Genomic DNA, 21,385 nt, shown 5'->3' with positions numbered 1-21,385 from the left:
GCAATACATTCAGACCTCAGCTATCAACCCCCCGCTACCTGTTCAGGCACCAACGGCAGCCCATCACGAACACTCGTCATCACGGGCCACGGAGCCTATCCGCAAAGAGGTGACGTCTACCAACACCAACGAACCAGTAACAGCGGCTGTACCTGGGACACCTAAGAGCAGAAAGAGACCTGGCAACAACAGCAAAAAGAACAACGCTAAGAACACTGGCCGTCACGAAGACAGTGTCAGCAAACCATCCGAAGAAGATGCCCAGAATAGTCGTCTGGCTCTCAGGTCCATACCTGATGATGCCAGCTCGTGTGCTGAACCTGTGGTCCTCAGTAATACTACGCCGATGAAGCGTTCTGACTCCCTGCGGTCCGGAGTTCCGGACTCGCTTCAAGCTGCGCAAGGCATGCTCCTTGAACATACCGTACAGACGAGCTTGACAGCTCCTGAGAGCGAAGTGAAGCCGATGCCGGCGAGCAGTGAAACTTCAAAAACAAAGACTGCCGATGCTAAGAGCAGGCCTGAGGAGGAACATGTTGATGACAGCTTCCACACCGCGAGTGTCATCTCGGACGATGGGCCGCGCGCACACACCGATGCTGAGATCGTATCTGATACTGCTGCAGCCATCGAGGATCAGACACCCTTGCAACCAACACTGGAGTCCACGTTTGACGAAAAATCCGCCGCTGAACATGTCGAGAGTGCTGATGTTGCTACTCAAGCTCAAGCGGAAACCCAGTCATTAAACAAGGACTACGGCAGTGTCGACGCCGCGACTTTACCCACGACCAAGCCGGAAATTTTGATCACATTGCCACAGCTTGACACCTCGAGCCCTCCAACAACCACTGCGAGTAACAGTGACCCGCGTATGAAAATCGCTCGTCAGCGTACGGCCTCTGGGAGTTCGGACCGACCCTCCGCGTATTTTGTGACCGCTCCCAATACCCCCAGCTCGCCTGGACTCGGCCAGGCTGCTAGTGGAGAACCCCAATCTAGAAAAGAAGCTAGAGCGAAGGAAGAGGCTAAAGCAAAGGGACCCGCGCAGACCGAATCGTACAGCCAGTTCAGCAAGCCGAAGAAGGCAAAGAAAGCAAAGGCAAGCAAAGGCAACTCTCGCGCCACGTCGCGTGTGAGCTCGGCAGAACTCCCAAAGCCAGACCAGCTGCCAACGCGTAAGGTCACGACCAGTTTAAGGCCAGCTTCAATCACTGAGCAACCCGAGGTCATCGCGGAGACCGATGTGTGTTCAGAGATGCTGAAGTCTCCATCAGAATGTACGGATGCCGTGGAGCTCCATGAACCCGCCGCAACGGAAGTACGTCGTGACGACGTAGTCAGCGACAGCCCGGAGATAGTTGCGGCAGCGAGTGTTGACTCTCCCGCCGGTCCATCCATTCTGCGTCGCTTCACCGGATTAACTAATATTTTCTCGACTGGGACTGATCTTCAAGCCTCTGTAGATGCTGAGGGCGATCATAAGGCTGATGCTGCCCTCTCTATCGACTCACAGCCGGCAGACGAGGTGATTGCACACGCAGCAGCTCTTCATGATCCATGTACTCACTCTGTACAGTTACCCGTCTCCGCGGCCGAGAGCGCCAGCGTTCTGGATGTTGCCGCAAACGATCCGTCGCTTGACGGCGATGCGGTTGATCCTTCGAAGAAGAGCAAGAAGAAAAAGAAGAAGGCCAAGAAGTCCGGCACACACGACGTGTCCGTCATCACGACTAATTCTGGCGATGCCGACCAGCCGAAGGCCACGGTCTTAGAAATGGGCCATCACGCACCGAGTAACGAGATCAGTACGCTGTTGAACGAATTTGAAGGGACCGATAGCGAGATGACGGCATCGAGGATCACAGCTACAGGCGAGCAGGAATGCGAGCAGGCGGACTGTACTTCATTGGGCAAGGTAAACCCGCTACGTCGCCTGGAATCTGACAATCACCTCGTACAGGCAGCACTCTCTTCTCGTCGCGTTTCATCGGATGTCAAGCACAGCGCTAAAAAGAGTTCTGACAGTTCTGATACCCTAAACTCTGACACGATAGCAATAACGGGCCCCCAATCACTTGCTGAGATCTGCGAACAGAATAACGTATGTACTATTATCACCCTTCCAGTGGGCTATTCGTTGGTCGGGGTAAATATGGTGGAGAATAACGATGGGCAGGGTCGAGCGTTGAAGCTGTATATTCTCTACACTGAGCCAGATGCAGTAGAGGCTTCGAGGATGAGGATACTGGACATGGATCGACAGGAGAGGGACATCAAACACAAGAAGCAATTGGCGGTGCACGGCCACGTTTTGGGCGAGGTCAAGGATGAGGATGAGGATGAGGGACATCGAGGACCATTGACGACGATGGAATAGCACTTCCGGGGACCGTGGCGGATTCTGGGATTGATGGCTTCTGGCTACGTAATGTTTGTCGTTGAGCAGCAAGACCTGCTAAACTTGAGCCATATGCAAGATCAATCGACGTATACACAGAGTGGCAACCCAATCCGGCGTAATTTGTTCGTCGTGCCGTCCACCAAATGGTAGCCCATGTAGTTGATACCCGATGACGGATGTGACATAACCTGTTCTGGTAGGAAGCTCCAGAAACAGGCGACCCTGCTTTTGGAGATACCAGTTACATAGGCATGGTTTCCTGGAAGACATTGGCCTTTGCAAGGATCGCATGCAGCACAATGGGCGCTGTGGTCACAATATTGGTAGTTGGAGCCAAACCACAGTATGTGCGTGAGAAGCCTTGCGCAGTTCAAGCTACTACGGGAGTATACAGAACCAGAAGCCTTTCACCATTTTCATGTTGTGTGCTCGACTTCCTTCTTCAAGCTAGCACCTCTCCTCCCAAACGATCGGGTTTGAGGAGATGAGAGGAACGCAACTCTCGAGACATCCAGCCCAGTTCTGCCTCAAAAAAAGGGAAAAACGCCGTTGCCTCATTTCCATGTCGTGTTCTGCGCTTCTCGTTTTTGCCTCGCGCTTCTCCAAACCCCATCACGCAAAAAGACCATCTTCCTTCCGTCCAGTCATCATGTGTGGTGGTGTTGTCATGTGTGGTATGAGTCGCCTATGAGGTTGGGTTGGGGTTCATCTTCCTCTTTCCGCCGGTCATGGTGACGTTGACGAAGCGGCGAGTGTATTGGATGCGCTTCTTCGCGCGGCCCTTGGGGACCTTCTTCTTCTCCTGGGGCTCGACCTGATGAAACATACGTCAGCCTCTTCTCCTGAGGGTCTGCGGCTGTTTTTGTTTTCTCCATGCTCTCGCTCCGCAACGCAGTAGCAGCAGAGCAGCATTTGTGGCACACGTACCTTTGGAGTCTGCGACTTGACCTTTCCGGCACGAGCGAGAGAGCCGTGCACCTTACCCATGATTGCGGTTGGATGTGCTGTTCACGGGAAATTGTCTGTTCTGTGGGTGGCAAAAATGCGGATGTCAGTCGGGGTGTGCGTTTCGTGAAGGCCGTTCCGTACGTGCGAGCGAGCGAGAGGGCGGCAGTTGCGTTTGCGAAGGTGCAGTCGATGCGGCGGGAGTGGACTCACGGATTGCGTTGATGGCGGTGGTGTTCGAAGTCGATGTGAAGTGATGATGGCGTCTGCGGAATTTGGGTCTGGTGCTGGGGGGTCTTGGCATGACTAATGTACGAGGTCACATGTCGTCGATAGGCAGACTTCAACTTGCGTCTCCAGACCCTGTCGTGAAGTGAACCTGGAGGCCTCTGTTTACCATATCATAGTACTTTGTAGACAGGCAGACGTCGAAAGACTCTCATATATATATTCTCATTCAGTATACAAGCAAGTAAGCCTGCACCGCCTACGATGAAGACTGCCAGCCTTCTCGTCGCCACCGCTGCTCTGTCTGCTGCCAGCTCCGTCGGACAGATTACGCCACAGCACGTCTTCGCCAACCCGGACGCTTCGTCGAGCGACGACTTCCACTTCCCGACAGTGCGAGAGTCCGTAGCTCAAGCACGAAAGATTCTCCATTTGACGACCGTTGGCGATCTCGTGACCGTCTTCCCCAGCACCACCAGCAACAAAGATGTCTCCGCATCCGAAAACCGACCCGAGGGCATGGACGGCTCGCCCATAGGCCTCATGGAGTACTACGCCGACTGCGACCCTCACAGCGGCAATCCCGTGCTGCTCGCGCTGGATATTGCGACGCCATATAAGAATTATAATCACGGTTCCAACATATCTCTCAGTATTCGATGGTGGCCGATACAAAAGAATACATACTCGATGCTTGACACGTTCACGAGCTGGATGTGGAAAACACAAGATGAAGACGAGATTCCCACACCACACACCCCCGCCGCTCTGCCGCGCTTCTCGCTGCATGGGCACTTGGAGACAATCTCTGCAGAGAGGCTCCAAGATGGGAAGATTCAAGCGTGCTTCCTCCGAAGCCATCCCGACTCGATCTATTGGCAGCCGGGAAATGACATCCACCAAAGCCACTATGCACAATTGGTGGTAGACCATATCTACTGGTTTGGCGGCTTCGGTGACAGAGCGAGGATTGGATGGCTGCCGCTCGAGATCTGGCAGAATCTCACCATGCAGGAAGTCATTGAGGCCAAATTGCCGGGCGAGAAGAAATACAACCACAAGCGTTCGAGTAACTGGTGGTAGAGGAAATAGAACTTGGTGGAAGGATGGGCACTGAGGTATTTGGCTAACGAATTCATGATATATGGAGACCATTGTACTCCAGCAGAGGTGATAACCAACAGGCATTTGGCAGAACATGATATCAGCAACGCATCGATAGACTCTTTTTCGCGTCTTGGCTCTTCTGTCTTTTGGCATACATATGCGCACTTTTCGCCGTCTTTTCGTGGAAGAAATGCTAATGCAGTATTCGACCAACGGGCGTTCCTTCCTGCTGTAGTACATACGTCCTGCTGGAGTTGGTGAACAGTCATATACAGCCTCACAACTCGAAAACGGGACACTCTGCACAACATCTCTTCGAGAGGTATGGTAGCGAGCAAATCTGACGTAGTAATCACAAAGAAGCTGTAGGTGATTCAATACACTATCTGGTGGACGCATCTACATGGCTTCATAAATCAATAAGAAATTTGCATAAATTTACAACTTGGCGGCAGCAATTTTGTCACCCTGGTTCGTGATTTCGTTATACAACAATCTGTCAAATCATGTTAGCACTTTTCTTCCACGAGAACATCTCGAGTAGAGACTCCAACTTACGATGTCAAGAACTCTGCATACTCCTCGCCAGTGACTTGCGTGGCAAAGTACTTGGCGGCCAAGTTATACTTGTTGCCCTTTGGTCCATTCTTTTCGAGTTCCGCTGCCTGCTCGTACAGGAGCTTCAATGCATACTGCTTGTCGACCTTCTTGCCTTCTGCAGTGGACACGCCATGTCTGCACCACTGCCACAGCTGCGATCGCGATACCTCGGCGGTCGCTGCGTCCTCCATGAGGAAGTTGATTGGAACACATCCGACACCACGAAGCCAACCCTCCATATAGCCCAAGCCAATGTTCAAGTTCTTACGAATACCGTCCTCGGTGACTTTGCCAGGAACATTCATGTTCAGCAGATCATTGGCATTGACTTCGACGTCCTCGCGTCTTCGGTAGATTTGGTTAGGTGTGGGCATGTGCTCGTTGAAGACGGCACCCGCGATAGGTGCGAGACCTGGGTGAGCAACCCAGGTGCCATCGTGGCCAGCACGGACCTCACGAAGCTTGTCAGCACGAACCTGGTCCATGACCGCTGCGTTAGCCTTCTCGTCGTTCTTGATGGGAATTTGGGCTGCCATGCCACCCATGGCGTGGACACCACGGGAGTGGCAAGTTTTGATGAGCAGGCGAACATAAGCGTCCATGAATGGTACGGTCATGGTCACGGCCGATCGATCGGGGAGGACAAAGGCGGGATTTTGGCGGAAGCGCTTGATCACGGAGAAGATGTAATCCCATCGACCACAGTTCAGGCCAGAAGAGTGGTCGCGGAGCTCGTAGATGATCTCGTCCATCTCAAATGCGGCTGTAATGGTCTCAATGAGGACGGTTCCACGAATGGTGCCACGCGGCATGCCAATATAGTCCTGGGAAAGGTTGAAGACATCGTTCCAGAGACGTGCTTCGAGGTGGGACTCCATCTTGGGCAGATAGAAGTATGGACCAGCGCCACGCTTCACCAACTCATGGGCATTGTTGAAGAAGTATAATCCAAAGTCGAACAGCGAACCAGACATTGGCTCTCCATCAACGGTAAAGTGCTTCTCCTCGAGATGCCAACCACGGGCACGAGCAATGAGGGTTGGAAGTGTGCGGTCTGTACGCAGCTTGTACTCCTTCTCGCCTTGCTTGAAGTCAATTTGTTTGCGAATGGCATCATACAGGTTGACCTGGCCATTGATCATGTTGTCCCACGTGGGAGCACTGGCGTCTAGGACAAGTCAGCAGCAGGAATGGCAGTGAAGAGAGGATACCAAACGGACCCTCGAAATCGGCCATATATGTCCATACATCCGAGTTCAATGCGTTTACAACCATCTTTCGGTCAACGGGCCCAGTAATTTCCAAGCGTCTGTCAGCCATTCCAGGCGCGGGTGGAGCAGCTCTCCAGGTCTTGTTGTCGCGGATGTGCTTGGTCTCGGGGAGGAAGTCGAGTTGATGGCCATTGTCAAGCTCTTGCTGGCGAACCTGGCGCCTCTCGAGAAGCGACTTGCGTGTAGCGTTGAAGGTGCGGTGGAGCACGGCGAGGAAGATGATGGCCTCTTTGCTGAGCACTCGCCGCCGCTGGTCGTCGAGCCTGCCGAGGATGTTGACATCCTTCAGGATCTGGTCGGTGTTGACGGGCGTAGGCATGATGGGCGATATGAGGAGATGGGGGGGACTCTTCAGACGCGCGGTGGTTTCTGTACTCGAATGGACGCTACTCAGATCAATGCTGGTAGAACAAAGGTCGGGAAGGAGGAGGAGGTGGTGGAAGTACGAAGAGGAGAAGATGATGATGATGAAGTGCAGAGGGGAGGCGCACAAATGGAGCAGTGGTTATTATACGTCACAACAGCATTGCACCTGGAAGCTTCGTCTCGAGTCTGTCTCTCACCAGCTGCTGCTGCTCATCACCTAACCTGACCTGACCTAACCTGACATGACCTGACCTGACCTGACCCAAGCTAACCTACCTTACTGTAGGTACCTTATGCCGAGGAGGGGAGAAGGACGCGGCGCATTCATTCACATTGATGGCTGCCCGCCCGCCCGCCGTCATCGCATCCGCTCCGATCATCCCCTGCCCACGATCAACTTTGTATACAATACCGTCGGTTGGACGGGACAGGCCTCCTCCTCCTACTCTCCCTCTTCCTCCTGCTCCTCCTCCTCCTCATCCTCTGTAATGTAGGGTGCATTGAGATGATATCGCACATATAGCAAGGGGAGGGACCATACTGCGGCCCCTGCTGCTGCTGCTGCCGCGCACTGAGAGAGAATGGTAGTGCTTGAGCCGTGAGGAACGTGAAAAAGTGTGGGGAGATCGACCTCGGCTGTTGATGAACGACAAAGCAGTAGATTCGGCATGACAGCACCAACCGCAAGCTTAGCCCATCCCAGCAAGCCCAGGTCAGGTCGGGTGCATGTGAAGGGCTTCCGCAACTGCCGCAGCACCCGGAGCTGCCGCACTACCCACACCGGCAAGACACACGGGAAAGCTGCCCTGGAACACACTCTCCATGTCTTAGGAGTCTGGCCCCAACACTTGTTCTTCATCATATCATCAATAATACCATTCCTCTCCAACTCCTCCAAATGGACAATCATCAAGCCTGCGCAGCGGAGGAAACCCCTCCTCATCGCCACAATGTCTCTGTGCGCCTGCTTCATCTTCAGCAGGACCTCGAAAACTGGACGTCCAATTCCTCCATCCTCTCAGGCCACCGTCTTCTGCGCAACAACACCACTGGACTTACGAGGAGTGTGCAGAGGCTTACGTAGAGTCAGTCTCGAAGCCGATACACAATGACCAGACCCTATTCCTGCTGTAGTAGACCAGAGAGTCTCGTACTACCATTCCGACTTCCTCTGCAGGCAGACCTCGTCCAGCTCGATCACTTCGAACAACCTTGCACGCGATCATATCTTCCGCATTGAGCAATGCTGTCTACATCCATGAGGTTGATTTTGCTGCAGCTGTCGAAAAATGCCCGAGTCTGGAAAGTAGTGACTGCAGGTAACAGCACAACTCTAGCAGTACGTCCTGCTATCGCGCCGCATGGACCGTCCTTTCCCTCTTCTTCACTTTCTTCACTCTTCCCAGTCTGTTGATTTGAACCGTAATTGTCCTGTCAATCTGCAAGCTGCTACTCTAACGCTATCATACGCCGATAGCGTCTGCAAGCTCCGCACTTACTATGTACAAATAGGCGAGCTCACGCCTTGACCTGCTAATCAACCACTCCACAATGGCAAGTCTATCATCACTGCCGGTTCCGTGGGCTCTGCAGACACGGAATAAATATGAAATTACGGTAGACACCATCCAGGGCCATTTAACCAACAACCTTTCCCCTCTCCACAATCTTATTTCTTTCTTTCTTTTCAATCTTATTCTGTGGACAACGACGCCGCTACAGCGCTACCGACATCATGAAGCTCACTTCTTCCGGGACCGCAGCAGCAGCAGCAGTGGCAGCTCTGTCTTGCTTACCATCGATATGTGCGGCAGCAGAACCGATCACAATAGCAAGACCTAGCGACGACTATGCTCAAGACCTGCTTCGACAATCCCTGACCTTCATGGACCAATTATACGACCGACAAGCGGGGTATCTCTACAGATTCGACACGGCACTCCTGCACGACACGCGCTCGTCTTCGTGGTATGCGACCGGTTTGCTCGCACGCAACGAGAACGATGGGGACGACGTCGAACAGGCGATCAAAATCCTTGGGAACATCATCGCACCTCAATTCACGAACGCGAGCGAGCAATGGTTTGGGACGTATCAAACGTATGCGGAACAGCCATATCCGGGGACGGAGAAGTATCCAGCTGTGATGTACAATACGTGGGATCCGAGTATGCCTTTCTTCTTGTGTGTTGTAATACCAAACATATACACTCCTCTCAAGCATTGATCAGAGGTTTGATACCCTAGACCGTATGCTGATTGATACCTTTCTCCCCGATTCCCCCAGATTGGAGAGGTTTCATAGGCATGGCTTTCATAATGTGCCTCGAAGAATATCACACTCTTCTTCCGGAATGGCTGCAACTGGCCATGCTCGACAGTCTTCATCTGAACGCGATTGGAGACTCCTATCGTGTGGGCGGCATCGACAATGACAACCTCTATCCAGCGTATTCGAATGCTGCCATTATGAAGGCAGCCGTATCAGCGTGGATTGGACCACGGATGAACAATGCGACATTGACAGCCGAAGGCGAGGTGTGGGCCCAGCAGATTATTGACCTGTTCGACGAGACCGGAGGCAGTCTGAGTGAGTTCAATAGCCCCACGTATACGGGGGTGTCGCTGTTAGGCTTGACTGTCGCTGTCAAATACCTTCCGTCGACTTCGACTCTACGGGTCAATGCTCCTCGGATGATCACGAGCACCTGGACTCAGTTCGGCCAGCTCTACAACGCAAATCTCCGGCAGTTGTCTGGGCCGTGGGACCGAGCTTATGGGTATGATGAGTCTCGCTACATGTCCATCATGGCTCTTTGGATCTGGAGTCTCGTGGGCTTGGACGCTTCGCCGTTTGGGAATAACTTCAAGCCATGGGCCATTGCTCACAATGACGACTATGAGATTGGTCCTCTGGTGGCGATCTTGTCCCCATTCCATTTGGATTCGGGACTGCTGAGCGACAAAGTGCTCAGATCAATGACCGAGTTCGATGACCCAGGTGAAGAAGGCAGAATTTTCCAGGCTTCTGCGCTTTCCGACGCATATGATTACGTCCCTCGCAATGTCACGTCGTGGATCTCGACCAACCTGACAATTGGTGCCGAGAGCTTCGATATGAACGTTCAAGGAGGACCGGCGAGAAACCTCGCTCATTTTAACCCCGCCGTGGCTCAGTGGCTGCGTGAGGACGGCACCATTGGTTTTCTCACGCTATATCCCCAGATGGAGGCACTACACGCCGAAGTCAGTGCCCGACGATTGAATCTTACCTTTCCCAAGGGTAATGACACGAGCAAATTCGTGTTACACGTCAGTCCCAATGGATTGTCTGGGACAAGTGACATCCGCTCGTGGGCTGATGTGTCGGGTATCAACGTCAAGATATCCGGGACGGTTGTGCCAGAAGCAAACGTGAGCTTCTGCGGAATCGTTGGGGGATCCTGCGCCCCAGTCAAGTAAGTTGTGACTTTCCATCGCGTCTACAGCGTGAAGCATTATTGTCCGCATCGTGCAGCTGACCTTCTTATCTAGCGAATTTGATCTGTGGAGTTTCACGTACAGCATGCCGGCTGGCACGCAGATACCGAACCTTGTCCTTGATCTCGAGCTGGAACAGCACGTTTAGAGAGTAGTGTGTTCGTAGCAGCAGCTATAGAGCGAGGATCTTGCCTGCCAGCAGCATCGGAAGTAGCACGGCAACTGTCGTGGATCCCACAGCTAGTGCATTCGTCGTCAGATAAGCTATCGCGTGACGCTTGCGCAGTCCCAATGTACAGGTAGTTGTGCAGTAGCAGCCGATGTTATTACGTTGCCGCCGACGATGTGGGATACGCGAGCGACCGAAGGGCCTGACAGATGGCCGAACAAGATGCCGAAACATACGAGAACCTGACCACATGCGCTGTATTGAACCATTTCGTTTCTTGCACAAAGGGCGTCCACTCAATGCGGTCAGAAGCAAAGGTAAGGCAGGAGCCATGTCGATACGGTAGCGGAACGGCCGGTCGAGTCCTTGCCAGCGGATCCGATAGTTCTCAACTTCTCAACAGGTGAGAGCGCAGGGCGGACAGCCTCTACCTACTCAGGCGGCAGCAGTGTGTACGTGGCGACTTGGCTGGGAAGGTTGGCGAGCGCTGTGAAGGGAGGGTCTCCAGTGGTCGATTGGCCTTGATTGTGCATTATCCCATGATGATATGAAGCGTATCGTCGTATCGCGGGCCGGCCAGATCAGCGGTGAGAGAGGTGTACAAGTCGTACAGGAGTAGTGGTCGACGGCTTGCGGGTGCTGTGCCTCCCGTCAGCCCGTCGAGCCGCCCGATGCGGTGACGGGAACGAGGTGATGAAGGGGGTGGTGGAAGGGGGCTCTACAATGGATAACATGTACGTACCCACTAGGAGGTACATACAAGACGATGTAATAAGAGTTCTTTCTCGGTGCGGTCCCAGCGCTGGCAAACGCGTGACATGGTGTGTGTGTGTGTGTGTGTGTGTCCCTGCCGAAGTTCCAGACCAGAGAAGAACCTGATGGGATTCCCCATGCGGGTCTCCGCAACAGACAGTCGGGAGTGGCACGCGCACGGGTGGAGTACAGTAGAGTGTGGCGCGGAGTGGCGTGGCGCAGACAGGCAGACAGGCAGCAGGTACATGTAGGTATGTAATGGTGATGGAGCAGTGCAGTAGGAGGTAAGGTTAGTAGAGTAAGGGAGATACATGTACATGTACTAGCCTACTAGGTAGGAGGTAGGTACATGTAAGGTCAGGTAGTGCAGTGGAAGAAGTTCTCCCGGCTATAGGAGGCTATTGGATTGTGCTCATGCTCTTTCTGCTACTTCCTAGCAAGTCCCACTCCCCGCCCTAACTTAGGCGATTGATAGGTACCTGAGGCAGGCACGTGGTTTCTCGGCCACTACTGCGCTCGTCAGTGCCTCGTCACGGCACATTGCCATTAGGTATGAGGTGGAGCGCGATAGGTTCTGCTAGCTTGCGCTTTCTGTGTGCCATGCCATGATCGCTCCTTCTACCACTACTACCTCCTACCACCTACCTCCTTCCTACATGTCCCTGCCTACCTGGACTCATTCGTTGTTCTGCATGTGCCAGCCTGCCTGACCCCGTCGCCCACTATCTTATCCACGTTCACCCCACCTTAAGCTTTGGTGCGGAGGGGTCCTCGAAATAAAATCGTCCACGAGTCACGACACCACCAGTCCACCACGGCCACGGCCACTGCCTCTACCACCCACCACCCACCACCCATCACTACCCACCACCACCGCCACATCTCACCTCCCCATCCTCGCCGCGCCGCACTGCGCAAAGACATGTCCTGACTCCGACGAGCCTCATCGCAGCAGGAGGATGAGCCGCTGTCTGTCTGAGCTGACTGTCGTCTCTCGCGGCACGCCTTCGACTTGAAATGGCCGACGGCAGCCCGCTTCCCTTCCCATCGCCGTCTGTTATTCTGAGCGAAGACACCTCGCCCGTAAATCCGCCGCAGCCCGCCGAGCAGCCTGCGCGCCGCTCCAAGCACGCCCGAAGCCTCAGCAAGAAAGATGGGGTAAAGAAGGCAGTGCCTAAGAAAACCGCTGCCGCTGCTGCCGCCGCAGAGGTTGATGCTGGTCCAGACGCTGTCAAGGGTGCTAAAGTCGACAAGCCCAAGCAGACGAAGAGTCGGAATGGTAATTGCGACCGCACTTGCACCCTTACATCACGACTACATACTGCCATTTTCTCTCTCTCTCTTTGTCTCTCTGTTCTCTTGCCTCCTCTCTTCCTCTCTTCCTATCACATATACGATGATGCATCTGCTTTCCTGCGCTGCGCCCACACCTTTACGATTCGCACTTGCAATTCGACGAAAATACTGATAAAAGATTGTGCCAGGTTGCTCTACGTGCAAAGCGAAGCGGCTCAAATGTGGCGAAGAGAAGCCGGGGTGTATGAACTGTTCGAAGAGGGGCGTCGTGTGCGGCGGCTACAAGAAAGTGTTCCAGTGGCGCGATTATGGCGGCCATCAGATAAAGTCCAGCATCACCAGTCAAAAGCAGGGTACGTCCATATTGGCAAAGGGCTGCATGGTAGCACGGTGTACAACAGTGGAATCTCAATGTGCCCAGACTTACACATTCACAGCCACGTCTCGCGTCTCACCAACGCAAGAAGCCTCGGCTCTGTCATCACTATCGACAACACCTACGGCGGAACCACCTAACATATTAGATAAGCCACTTTCGGATCCTCACGAGGCCCAAATGCCGCGTCGAAAGGCCCCGCGACGAGGCTTCAAGCACGAGAACGAACTGATTCAGTCCCAAGATCCCCAGCGTGGGTCAAATCTTTTGTCGAGCGATTACCACAGTCGAGCCGACAGTGGTTTTGTACCCGCTGAAGACCTCGAGCTGAGCCCAGAATCGCAGCAGACGATCGAGAACGCTAGTCCCGATGACGGCAATGCAAATGGTCAACCAATCCTCTTCAATCCCGAGTCAGCTTTCGTCTATCGCACCCGCTCTCTATCCCCTGTACATGGTCGAGGGCCGTCGCCGACGTTGACAGAAATGATGCTGCAAGACGGCCACAACCTGAATGCCTCGCAGGCCGATTTTGTCCCATTTTCCATGCCGGAGAACTTCCAACTACCCCTTTTTTCAGCCGGGACCAATGATCCCATCATGCAAGAACATGGCATCTTCAACGACATCGATCTGATCGGTCCCATACAGCCTATAGATATGGATACATTTATGTGGCCTTCTCGCTTACAGACCCCAGGTCCTCAGGGATCCTCGCCGAATTGCATTGACTTCAACGGCATGTGGAATGGTACCGGATCCAACCTATGGGGCCAACCAGATCTGCCGTTCGATAGTGAGGACATGTTAATGGATCGATTCAACCAGCAGACATGCGGAGTGCTATCAGTCATTGATGGACCTACCGAGAACCCATGGCGCAGATTGATCATGCCGCTTGCAAAACAATCGACCGGTCTGCATCATGCACTTCTCGCCCTGGCTGCATTCCACGGGGCGCAAGATACACCGAGCCTAGTATATGTAGGTGCACATCACAAGACGGTTGCCATGCAGAATATTCGCGAAGGATTGAGAGACAACACCATGCTCAATCACGCCGCCATCGCGACTGCGCTCGCACTGGGCTTTGTTGAGGCATGGGAGAGCCATGTGAAGACGGGGAATGCGCACATCAATGGCGCTGCTGCACTTGTGAAGAAGGCACTGGACGATCACCACAGGACGCCTCATGTTGGCGAAGACCTTGCGCGGCTCAAGTTCCTGTGCAATGCATGGGTCTACATGGATGTGATCGCTCGAGTCACAGCAGTGGATGCCAACGACAGCATTGATTTCAAGTATGCTCTGTGGCCACCAAACGAGACGCCCGAGTTGGCGATTGGCCACAGTGCGCCCGGGTTCGGCATCAATTTGGGTATGGGCATAGATGCTCGATTAGATCCATTGATGGGTTGCGCAGGAACACTTTTTCCACTGATTGGGCATGTTGCCAACCTCGTGCGCAAAGTGTGCAGGTCGCAGCGGAATCCGATTGGAATCATCAGTCAAGCTAGGGACTTGATGGAATCCCTGGAACAGTGGGAACCACCAGCGTACATCGAGCGGCCTGAGGACCCTTTGACTGATGTGCGACACGCTTTGCAAACAGCAGAGGCATATCGCTATGCCACCATGCTGCACTTGCACCAATCCGTGCCCGAATTGCCCACGCCCCTGACAGATGAGCAGTATGCGCAACGCGTCCTGCAATACTTGGCAACGGTACCACTGAATAGCAGGATGCTACTCGTGCACATCTACCCGCTCATGATTGCGGGCTGCCAAGCAATTGAGAGCGAAGATCGTGACTGGATCCGACAGCGATGGGAAATCATGGGCTCACTGATGCGCATCGGCATCATTGACAAATGTGTTGCGCTTTCCGAAGAGGTGTGGCGTCGCAGAGATAGCTACGAGGCCACGCCTCCTGAAAAGCGGAGACTAGTGGCGACTGCTGACCTACATCAGGTCAGAGACAGGGACACTCCACTGGAACGCACGGCGGCGGAGGTTCGCATGTCTGAGCCTGGTCGAAGAGGCATGGTCTTTAGCCTCATGGACCTGGACGGTAACCTCAGTTCCCCCGGAGGTGCCGATGGGTCAGGTAGGCTCGATAAGAGGCAGTTGAGGGATCGCAATCCGGAGATGGCGCTGGGCAAGATTGATATGGCGTACACTGTTCGTGGGCACATCAGCTGGGTTGGAGTGATGTGGGATTGGAAGGTACGTTTTTCTCGACTCTACCAGAGATGATGACTAACTAACGTGATTCTTCTTTAGTGGGAAGGTAAGTCTTGCTCGACCATACCAGGGATGATTGCTGGTCTAACGTGATTTCTTTTAGTTCTCCTCGGCTAAGTACTTGCACCGCGAGGCTTTTCGCTCTTTACATTTTCGGACTGGCGCAAATCGTTGATTGTGATACTGCCTTGCGACGTTTTGTGGGTCATGGCATATCTTTTCCGGTTGTATGGCGTTGCGTCCTGGTCCGGCACGCGAATCATTGTTCACGGCGACACATTCTTGGGGTTTCGGCATATATGCTGTGAAGCGTTCTCAGCGAGTAAGGTGTTTTGGTAGGCGGGGGCTTGCTTCTCATGTGACGAATGGTGAGTGAGGTCGAAGGAATAGACGACTATGGGCCACGACTGTGCCTGAATTTGTAAAAACAAAGGAAATATAGAGTCGTGGTTGGATTCGTGTCCAACGTTCTTTTTGCTTGTATAGGACTCTAGAAGCGCGAAGTCTGTCGGTCTTTTTCTCTTTTTATTTCCTAATGCGGTCATACTAAGGTTGGAAGTCCAATTATTATTCGGGGACGCTTTCGCCGGATATTGCACGACTTCCCCCCCAGCCCTGCTGCTCTGCTCTCGCTTCATCCTTTCGGAGCCTCCTTATCTCTTCTCGTGCGGAGAACCTAGTGTCGAGGGGGTGGATTATACCTTTCGCTCGAAGAGGACATGCTTACCTCCCACGTGGATTTTATTCTGACCGGGAACGAGCTACGGGGGCCAGGGGAGAGCTTGGAGCTTGGAGATACAGTAGGTACGTACATACCGTGTGTATTAAGTAAGATATGTGTGTGGCTGTAGGTATAAGGAGAGGTAAGAAGGGATTTAAGGTATGATTTTCTTTTTTTTGCCCAGTACCTGATTTATACCCCCGTATCTGAATCCCAAGTGTCAGTGGACGTGTTGGCTACCTGTGCCTGCTTACCGACCTACCCGACCTATACCTACCTGCCTATACCTAAGGTACAGGCGAGCGAAAGAAATGGAGCCCGAAACCAAACTCGAGGCAATGACATATCTGGTCAGTTTTACGTATTAATTACTTACTCACTCACTCACTATCTGCGCTTACCTTCTCCCCCCTTTTTCAATATCCATCCCCATCTCTACCAGCTTTTTGCTTTTTTCTTGGAAAAAGAAGTCAAGAAATACCTTTTACTGACCTCTTCAACTCTTCCAGCCCCAAGCTCAAAGCAACAAACCACCACACATAGCCAACAACAACGCCTTTTTGGGAGATGTCGTCAGCACTTGTCGCAACACCAAATTCGACGCCGACGCACCCATTTCTGCGGGCTTTTATCGACAGGAAAAAGGTATGTATGATATATACCCCTTCTTTCAATCAAGATTACTTGAGATTCAAGAATGGAATTATTCGATTTCCCGCCCTGACTGTTCTTGGTTTTTTTGTTGCGATACAGGCACAGAATTAGTGTATACGTACAAATATCACGAAACGAAAATTATTCTTGAAGGAAGTTTTTTCATCAGGGATCATGCTACGGGAAAGGAGGTCAAGGCTACTCCGGGGGATGTGAGTTTTTCCTCTTTTTCCTTTTTTTTTTGGTTTCTTTTCCGCCTTTTTTTTGGAGAAATCTCAATGAACAAGAACAAAAAAAAAAGTCTGACTGACCATCTATCTATCCATCTCCTTTCTGTTTCAGGTCTTTTATTTCCCAAAAGGTTCGACAATTACCTTTCGCAGCGACGACTACGGCTTGGCTTTCTACACGGGGCAGCGGAAAGAGGGTGATGTATAGGTAAAGCATGGCTTGCTTGCCAATGGTCTTTTCTGAAGTGGAGAACTGAAGTCGGCGTGGCGCATGTGGTTGATACCTTATGTTTTCTTTTCATCAATGCGCGAATAACGAGAAATCTGAAGCTTGAAATTTTGTGTTTTTGGACAGTGATCACTGAGTAGCGCGTTCATTGTCGTCCAGACACTCGAGACGGGAATGTCTATCTATTACCTAGACGTCCCCTGTGCCAAGCATTAAGTCTTACACTGCAGTGTGGATTGCAACTTCAATGATTACAAAAGCTCAGCCACAGCCTCTCACAACCTACACCCCTCCATTCGGGTTGTGAGATCACTAATATGGCCATGGAAGGCGCTTGAAATGCTCAACTAAAGCTCTACCTCAGAAAACTGCTCGTCACCTGGAGTCGGAGCCGCCTTGCTGCTTCCTCTTTCGGTAGAAGCCGGTCGCCCGTTTTCTCGTGGCGACTGTTCCGGTTCTTCGGTCTCGGTATCGTCTGATCCGTCGTCAGAAGACTCGGTCTGTTTCTCCTGAATCGGTGTGCCAGTCGCCGAAGATGCACCGTCTGCCCGGGGAAGACTCTCCTGCGAAGAGGGCTGCGGCGACGACGTCGGATTGCGTTCGTCTCGCCTCGCGTTAGTTCGTTCTGGTGTTGGCGGCGTGGTCTCAATGCGCGGGCTGTCGCGAAGTCTCTCAGGTATGCTAGTCACGCTGGCGCGTTGCTGATGTGTACTGGGTCCCATCTGTCTCAACTTCGGGTCCGCATCTAGATAGTATCCTCGAACACCAACTAGCCTGCCCTCGCGTTCGCATCCCTTCACCCAGTCTGGCACCACGATGGGCACGTTCAGCTCCTTTGCCTTCTCCCACGCCTGACCTCGAGCTTCCGTGCACACGAAATGTGTCGTATCAATGCGAACAGTGTCAATCATCTTTGCGCCCATCCTGTTGACAGTCTCGGCGAGGCTGTCCTTGAGCTGGCTAGGCATCACACCCGGCGTGACGGTGATTCCGTGCAGATCTGTCATCTTATGGGTCCTGACAGGGAGCTTTTCTGAAGTGTACTGACCCGCGCTCGTCCTCAGGACGAGGTGGAAGGTATACTCGGTGTCCAATGCCAGACCACTGATTTTCGTGCTCAGCTTGTCTCGTGGGATGTTGCCCGCCTTGGTGCCATTCCTATACAGGCTCAGGCTGCGAAACTCGGCAGTCGCGAGCTCTACGGGGTCCCACTCGAGCACCAGACTCGTCTGCGTCGCGTTCCTGCATCGTAGCACTGGCGCTTGTGGGGACTGGGAACCAAATACATCGACTATCTCGCGCTGCAGCGTGGAAAACTTTTGGTCGGCGACAGATTCGGCTTGTTGGTTGCGCGCGACATTGATATCGACGATACTGCCGGATTGGATGTCGGGCGGCAGGAGGATCGAAGGGAACTCGATCTACACGCGGGGCAACGGGTCAGGCACAGCGCGACGCGGTGACAACCTGGACAGAGGAGTCCGCTGTGATGGGACAGGAGCGTGAGGAGAAGGAGGTAGTGGTGGTGGAGGTGGTGGTGGAGGAGGTGGAGGGAGAGCTCACCAGTCGCTTGTCCTCGGTGAGGAGCACAGCAACGCCGGCGTCGACCTTGCCAACGGTGAGAGACACCAGCATGATATGATGTTGCGTGCTGGGCTGTAGGTTGAGTGCAGTGTTTACGGACCGTCGGGTGAGTGAAGCTACAACCTTCTATTTTCCGAACCAATGACCCACGCATGCCAAGCCAGACGTGCAGAGCAGCTGGTGGCAGTAAGGTACAGTACTAGAGTACCTGAGGCAGATACATCCACCCGGCAGTGCTTTGTCGCAGCAATCTGGTGGCTGTGATCGCCAGAAGCCATGTTTGAGAGTGGCCAGATGGCGATTGTGGTGTACATCCATCCTACCCGACCGCAGCCATCTGCTCCATCACGCCCACATGGAGATGGAGGCGCGGGCTGGCGTTTGGTACAGTACATAGTCAAAACACACCTCACCTCTTCATTTCACACCTCTTGCCGCCTTGCAATTCATATAACAAGGGCACTTCCACGGAATTGCAAACATGCACTCTTAAACACAACGGTCCGCGGCGAATATCGACGATGGTTTCCTGGGCATGAAGGACAGACAACACTCCCGAGATACTCCTACGACACGGCGTCGAGACTCGCGTGGGGGAGGACTTATGATATTCTACAGCTTACCTTAAATGATTTTGGTGTTACAGATTCGAACATGGGGCGCCACGATGGACAACACGATTTCTCATTGGACCAAGATGGCATGACCGAGGAGGACGTCCATGCTCGACATTCGATGCAAACGGGTGGCGACGTGGCGTAGGCGAGTGCCGGCGGGGGTTGCTGGTCAGCTTCATGCAGGCGGATGGGAAGCATCACTCTCTGACAAGATGGATGTGTGAAAAATGCAAATCTAGAATTCCTTCGGTACCGAGCAGACCACCACGGACGGCTTTGCCCTTCGAAGCGCACCTGCCGAAAGGTATACGAGTTGCTCCTTGTTATTGGCGGTGAAAGAGTCCATGCATAAAGGTACCTTATTCAAAACGTGAGCCTCGGCACACGAGGAGTAGCTGTGTATGAACAGCGATGGTCTGATTGACCGCAAGTTTTCCATGCTACCCCAGTGTGCGTGTGTTTCCATCAGGCGCATAGAACAGAGGCTTGTACTGTTGTACCACCTATATCATCACGTTCATAGGACGAAAGCTCGAATCTCAGCACATGCGCTCTTCGGCTGACGGAGCAATTCTTGGCAATACCAAGCGGAGGCGCTGATGGCAGTAGTAAGGTAACTAATGTAGCGATGGCACGCAGAATCTGGAATAATATACCTTGTACGGAGTTGTAGCAATATGATTTTATGAGCTGTATAGGGCAAAGCAGTAATAACCGGGGGTGACACAGACGATGGCTGCTCATTTTCAGCCAAGCGCAGTAATAAAAAAGAGAATGGCTGCCACGCGGGAGCCCAGCTGCACTAGCTAGCGCGGCTGACTAGTATTGAAGGACAGGAGAGGATGGCTGCAGTGACCGCTCCCGCGCCGGTGGGATGGCTTGGAAGTCTTTTTTCTTTTTGAAAGTCCGGTCTGTAGGGCAGAGCGCCTTGTGGCTAGGAGGTAGGAGGTAGTAGGAGGTAGAATGATACACGAGCAGTGACTGGAGCCGAGCAGTACGCAGCATGACGCGCTTTTCACGTACTACTACAGCGACTTTTAGGGTGCGCATGGCCTGACATGCTGTAGCCTGTACGCAGCTTGCAGCCAGTACGAACTCTAGCAATTTATGCTTAGCGAATAAGGAGAGGAGTTCCTGCTAGCAGGCTGGCACGAGGGATTCCTGCAAACGTGTCACAAAAGTATCTTGGAGCTTCTAGGGCAGGTGGTTGGGTGGGGATGGGGAGGATTGGTATAGATCAGAAGATACTTTACTACCACACCGGCATTCATATCTCCCATAGAGTATCGTGATAGTACCTGCTAGGTATCACATGCTATTTCTGGTTGATAGGTAGGTACCCTGTTTGCGAATGCCAAATCTATGAAAATACACGCGCATTCATCAGAGTGATCACGCACTAGCTGGCTCTAGACCGAGTCTAGGGTCCCTGTCAATAGCATTTCTTATAGACAGATCATGGGATGTAGTAGTGCCCGCTGGCATTATGCAGTTTTAACTCCGAGGTACGAAGGCTATGTCAGTTTGTTGGAGCGGTGTTTAGAGGACTGGAAGTAAGTAGTGAGTGACTAGTCGTGACCAACTTCCAACCCCGGCTCGCGAAGCTCAACGCGTGGAGAGATCGAACTTAAAACGCGCCATCGCCAGCTTGGCGGGCCCGAGTGGACAGGGAACGACGTGGAAGGGAAGAAGGCGTGTGGCTTGTGGGTAGGGCCTGTCGCCGCTGTCGGACCACGACAGAAAGAAGCATTGAGATGAATGATGGAGTGAGCAGCAGCGTCGTCGTTGGTCTGCTCCACTGCCCCATCCACACTTCGATGCTAGCGCTCGGCACGCCCGTACTCGACGAAAGTATGGAAATGCGAATGTACCTACCTACCTTACCTAGGAGGCAAGGTGATGATGATGCTCCGCCTGAGCTGTCAAGCGAAGTCGTGAAACATGGAAGATACATCACCTCCAGAGAATCTGATTGAAGAAGCTCTCAGGAGAGGGCCGTACAACGCGTGCAACAGGCGATTCTTGCCCGGAGACGGAAAATATTAATAATAATGCTCCAAATGACAAAATGCTATCCAGATCAGATGCTAGCGCTGGGGCGGGCTCAGCCC

The 21,385-nt window shown here is 53.0% G+C and overlaps 9 protein-coding genes across 9 annotated transcripts; 5 read left to right on the top strand and 4 right to left on the bottom strand.

Moving 5' to 3' along the window:
- Positions 1-2,017: 2,017 nt before the first annotated feature.
- SEPMUDRAFT_76587 (ribosomal protein S30) lies at positions 2,018-3,391 on the bottom strand (the record flags this gene model as incomplete). Its single annotated transcript, XM_016910147.1, is given in 2 exon segments — positions 2,018-3,218; positions 3,233-3,391. The coding sequence occupies 2 exon segments, from the start codon at positions 3,389-3,391 to the stop codon at positions 3,090-3,092; spliced, it is 288 nt and encodes a 95-aa protein (XP_016765030.1). The 3' UTR covers positions 2,018-3,089.
- SEPMUDRAFT_146038 (uncharacterized protein) lies at positions 2,018-3,580 on the bottom strand. Its single transcript, XM_016903414.1, has 2 exons — positions 3,332-3,580; positions 2,018-3,218 (listed from the first exon to the last, which is right to left on the bottom strand). The coding sequence occupies exon 2, from the start codon at positions 2,351-2,353 to the stop codon at positions 2,075-2,077; it is 279 nt and encodes a 92-aa protein (XP_016765029.1). The 5' UTR covers positions 2,354-3,218; positions 3,332-3,580; the 3' UTR covers positions 2,018-2,074.
- Positions 3,581-3,747: 167 nt separating this feature from the next.
- Positions 3,748-6,993, bottom strand: SEPMUDRAFT_146036 (malate synthase). Its single transcript, XM_016903413.1, has 3 exons — positions 6,505-6,993; positions 5,243-6,452; positions 3,748-5,180 (listed from the first exon to the last, which is right to left on the bottom strand). Exons 1-3 carry the CDS (start codon positions 6,872-6,874, stop codon positions 5,123-5,125), a joined length of 1,638 nt encoding a protein of 545 aa, XP_016765027.1. The 5' UTR covers positions 6,875-6,993; the 3' UTR covers positions 3,748-5,122.
- Positions 3,842-4,660, top strand: SEPMUDRAFT_137642 (uncharacterized protein; the record flags this gene model as incomplete). Its single annotated transcript, XM_016902846.1, has 1 exon — positions 3,842-4,660. The coding sequence occupies one exon, from the start codon at positions 3,842-3,844 to the stop codon at positions 4,658-4,660; it is 819 nt and encodes a 272-aa protein (XP_016765028.1).
- An 827-nt stretch (positions 6,994-7,820) lies between the features above and the next one.
- Positions 7,821-8,575, top strand: SEPMUDRAFT_146035 (uncharacterized protein; the record flags this gene model as incomplete). Its single annotated transcript, XM_016903412.1, has 1 exon — positions 7,821-8,575. A coding segment is annotated over one exon (235 nt), but the record flags the coding sequence as incomplete, so codon positions are not given.
- Positions 8,576-8,656: 81 nt separating this feature from the next.
- Positions 8,657-10,806, top strand: SEPMUDRAFT_153008 (uncharacterized protein; the record flags this gene model as incomplete). The annotated part of the gene is made up of 4 exons (XM_016907496.1): positions 8,657-9,105; positions 9,143-9,171; positions 9,209-10,379; positions 10,456-10,806. 4 exons carry the CDS (start codon positions 8,657-8,659, stop codon positions 10,547-10,549), a joined length of 1,743 nt encoding a protein of 580 aa, XP_016765025.1. The 3' UTR covers positions 10,550-10,806.
- Positions 10,807-12,180: 1,374 nt separating this feature from the next.
- SEPMUDRAFT_146033 (uncharacterized protein) lies at positions 12,181-15,751 on the top strand. Its single transcript, XM_016903411.1, has 5 exons — positions 12,181-12,602; positions 12,808-12,972; positions 13,057-15,221; positions 15,279-15,285; positions 15,343-15,751. Exons 1-5 carry the CDS (start codon positions 12,341-12,343, stop codon positions 15,354-15,356), a joined length of 2,613 nt encoding a protein of 870 aa, XP_016765024.1. The 5' UTR covers positions 12,181-12,340; the 3' UTR covers positions 15,357-15,751.
- Positions 15,752-16,166: 415 nt separating this feature from the next.
- On the top strand, positions 16,167-17,142 carry SEPMUDRAFT_76574 (ethanolamine utilization protein). Its single transcript, XM_016910146.1, has 4 exons — positions 16,167-16,310; positions 16,470-16,605; positions 16,714-16,826; positions 16,957-17,142. Exons 1-4 carry the CDS (start codon positions 16,272-16,274, stop codon positions 17,050-17,052), a joined length of 384 nt encoding a protein of 127 aa, XP_016765023.1. The 5' UTR covers positions 16,167-16,271; the 3' UTR covers positions 17,053-17,142.
- SEPMUDRAFT_146031 (uncharacterized protein) lies at positions 17,137-18,732 on the bottom strand. Its single transcript, XM_016903410.1, has 2 exons — positions 18,637-18,732; positions 17,137-18,494 (listed from the first exon to the last, which is right to left on the bottom strand). The coding sequence occupies exons 1-2, from the start codon at positions 18,706-18,708 to the stop codon at positions 17,421-17,423; spliced, it is 1,146 nt and encodes a 381-aa protein (XP_016765022.1). The 5' UTR covers positions 18,709-18,732; the 3' UTR covers positions 17,137-17,420.
- Positions 18,733-21,385: the final 2,653 nt, after the last annotated feature.

Source organism: Sphaerulina musiva (assembly GCF_000320565.1).
Source record: "Sphaerulina musiva SO2202 unplaced genomic scaffold SEPMUscaffold_1, whole genome shotgun sequence".
NCBI classification, from domain to species: domain Eukaryota; kingdom Fungi; phylum Ascomycota; class Dothideomycetes; order Mycosphaerellales; family Mycosphaerellaceae; genus Sphaerulina; species Sphaerulina musiva.
Note: the sequence above shows the minus strand (reverse complement) of the source record. Positions and strands in the feature narration are given on the sequence as shown.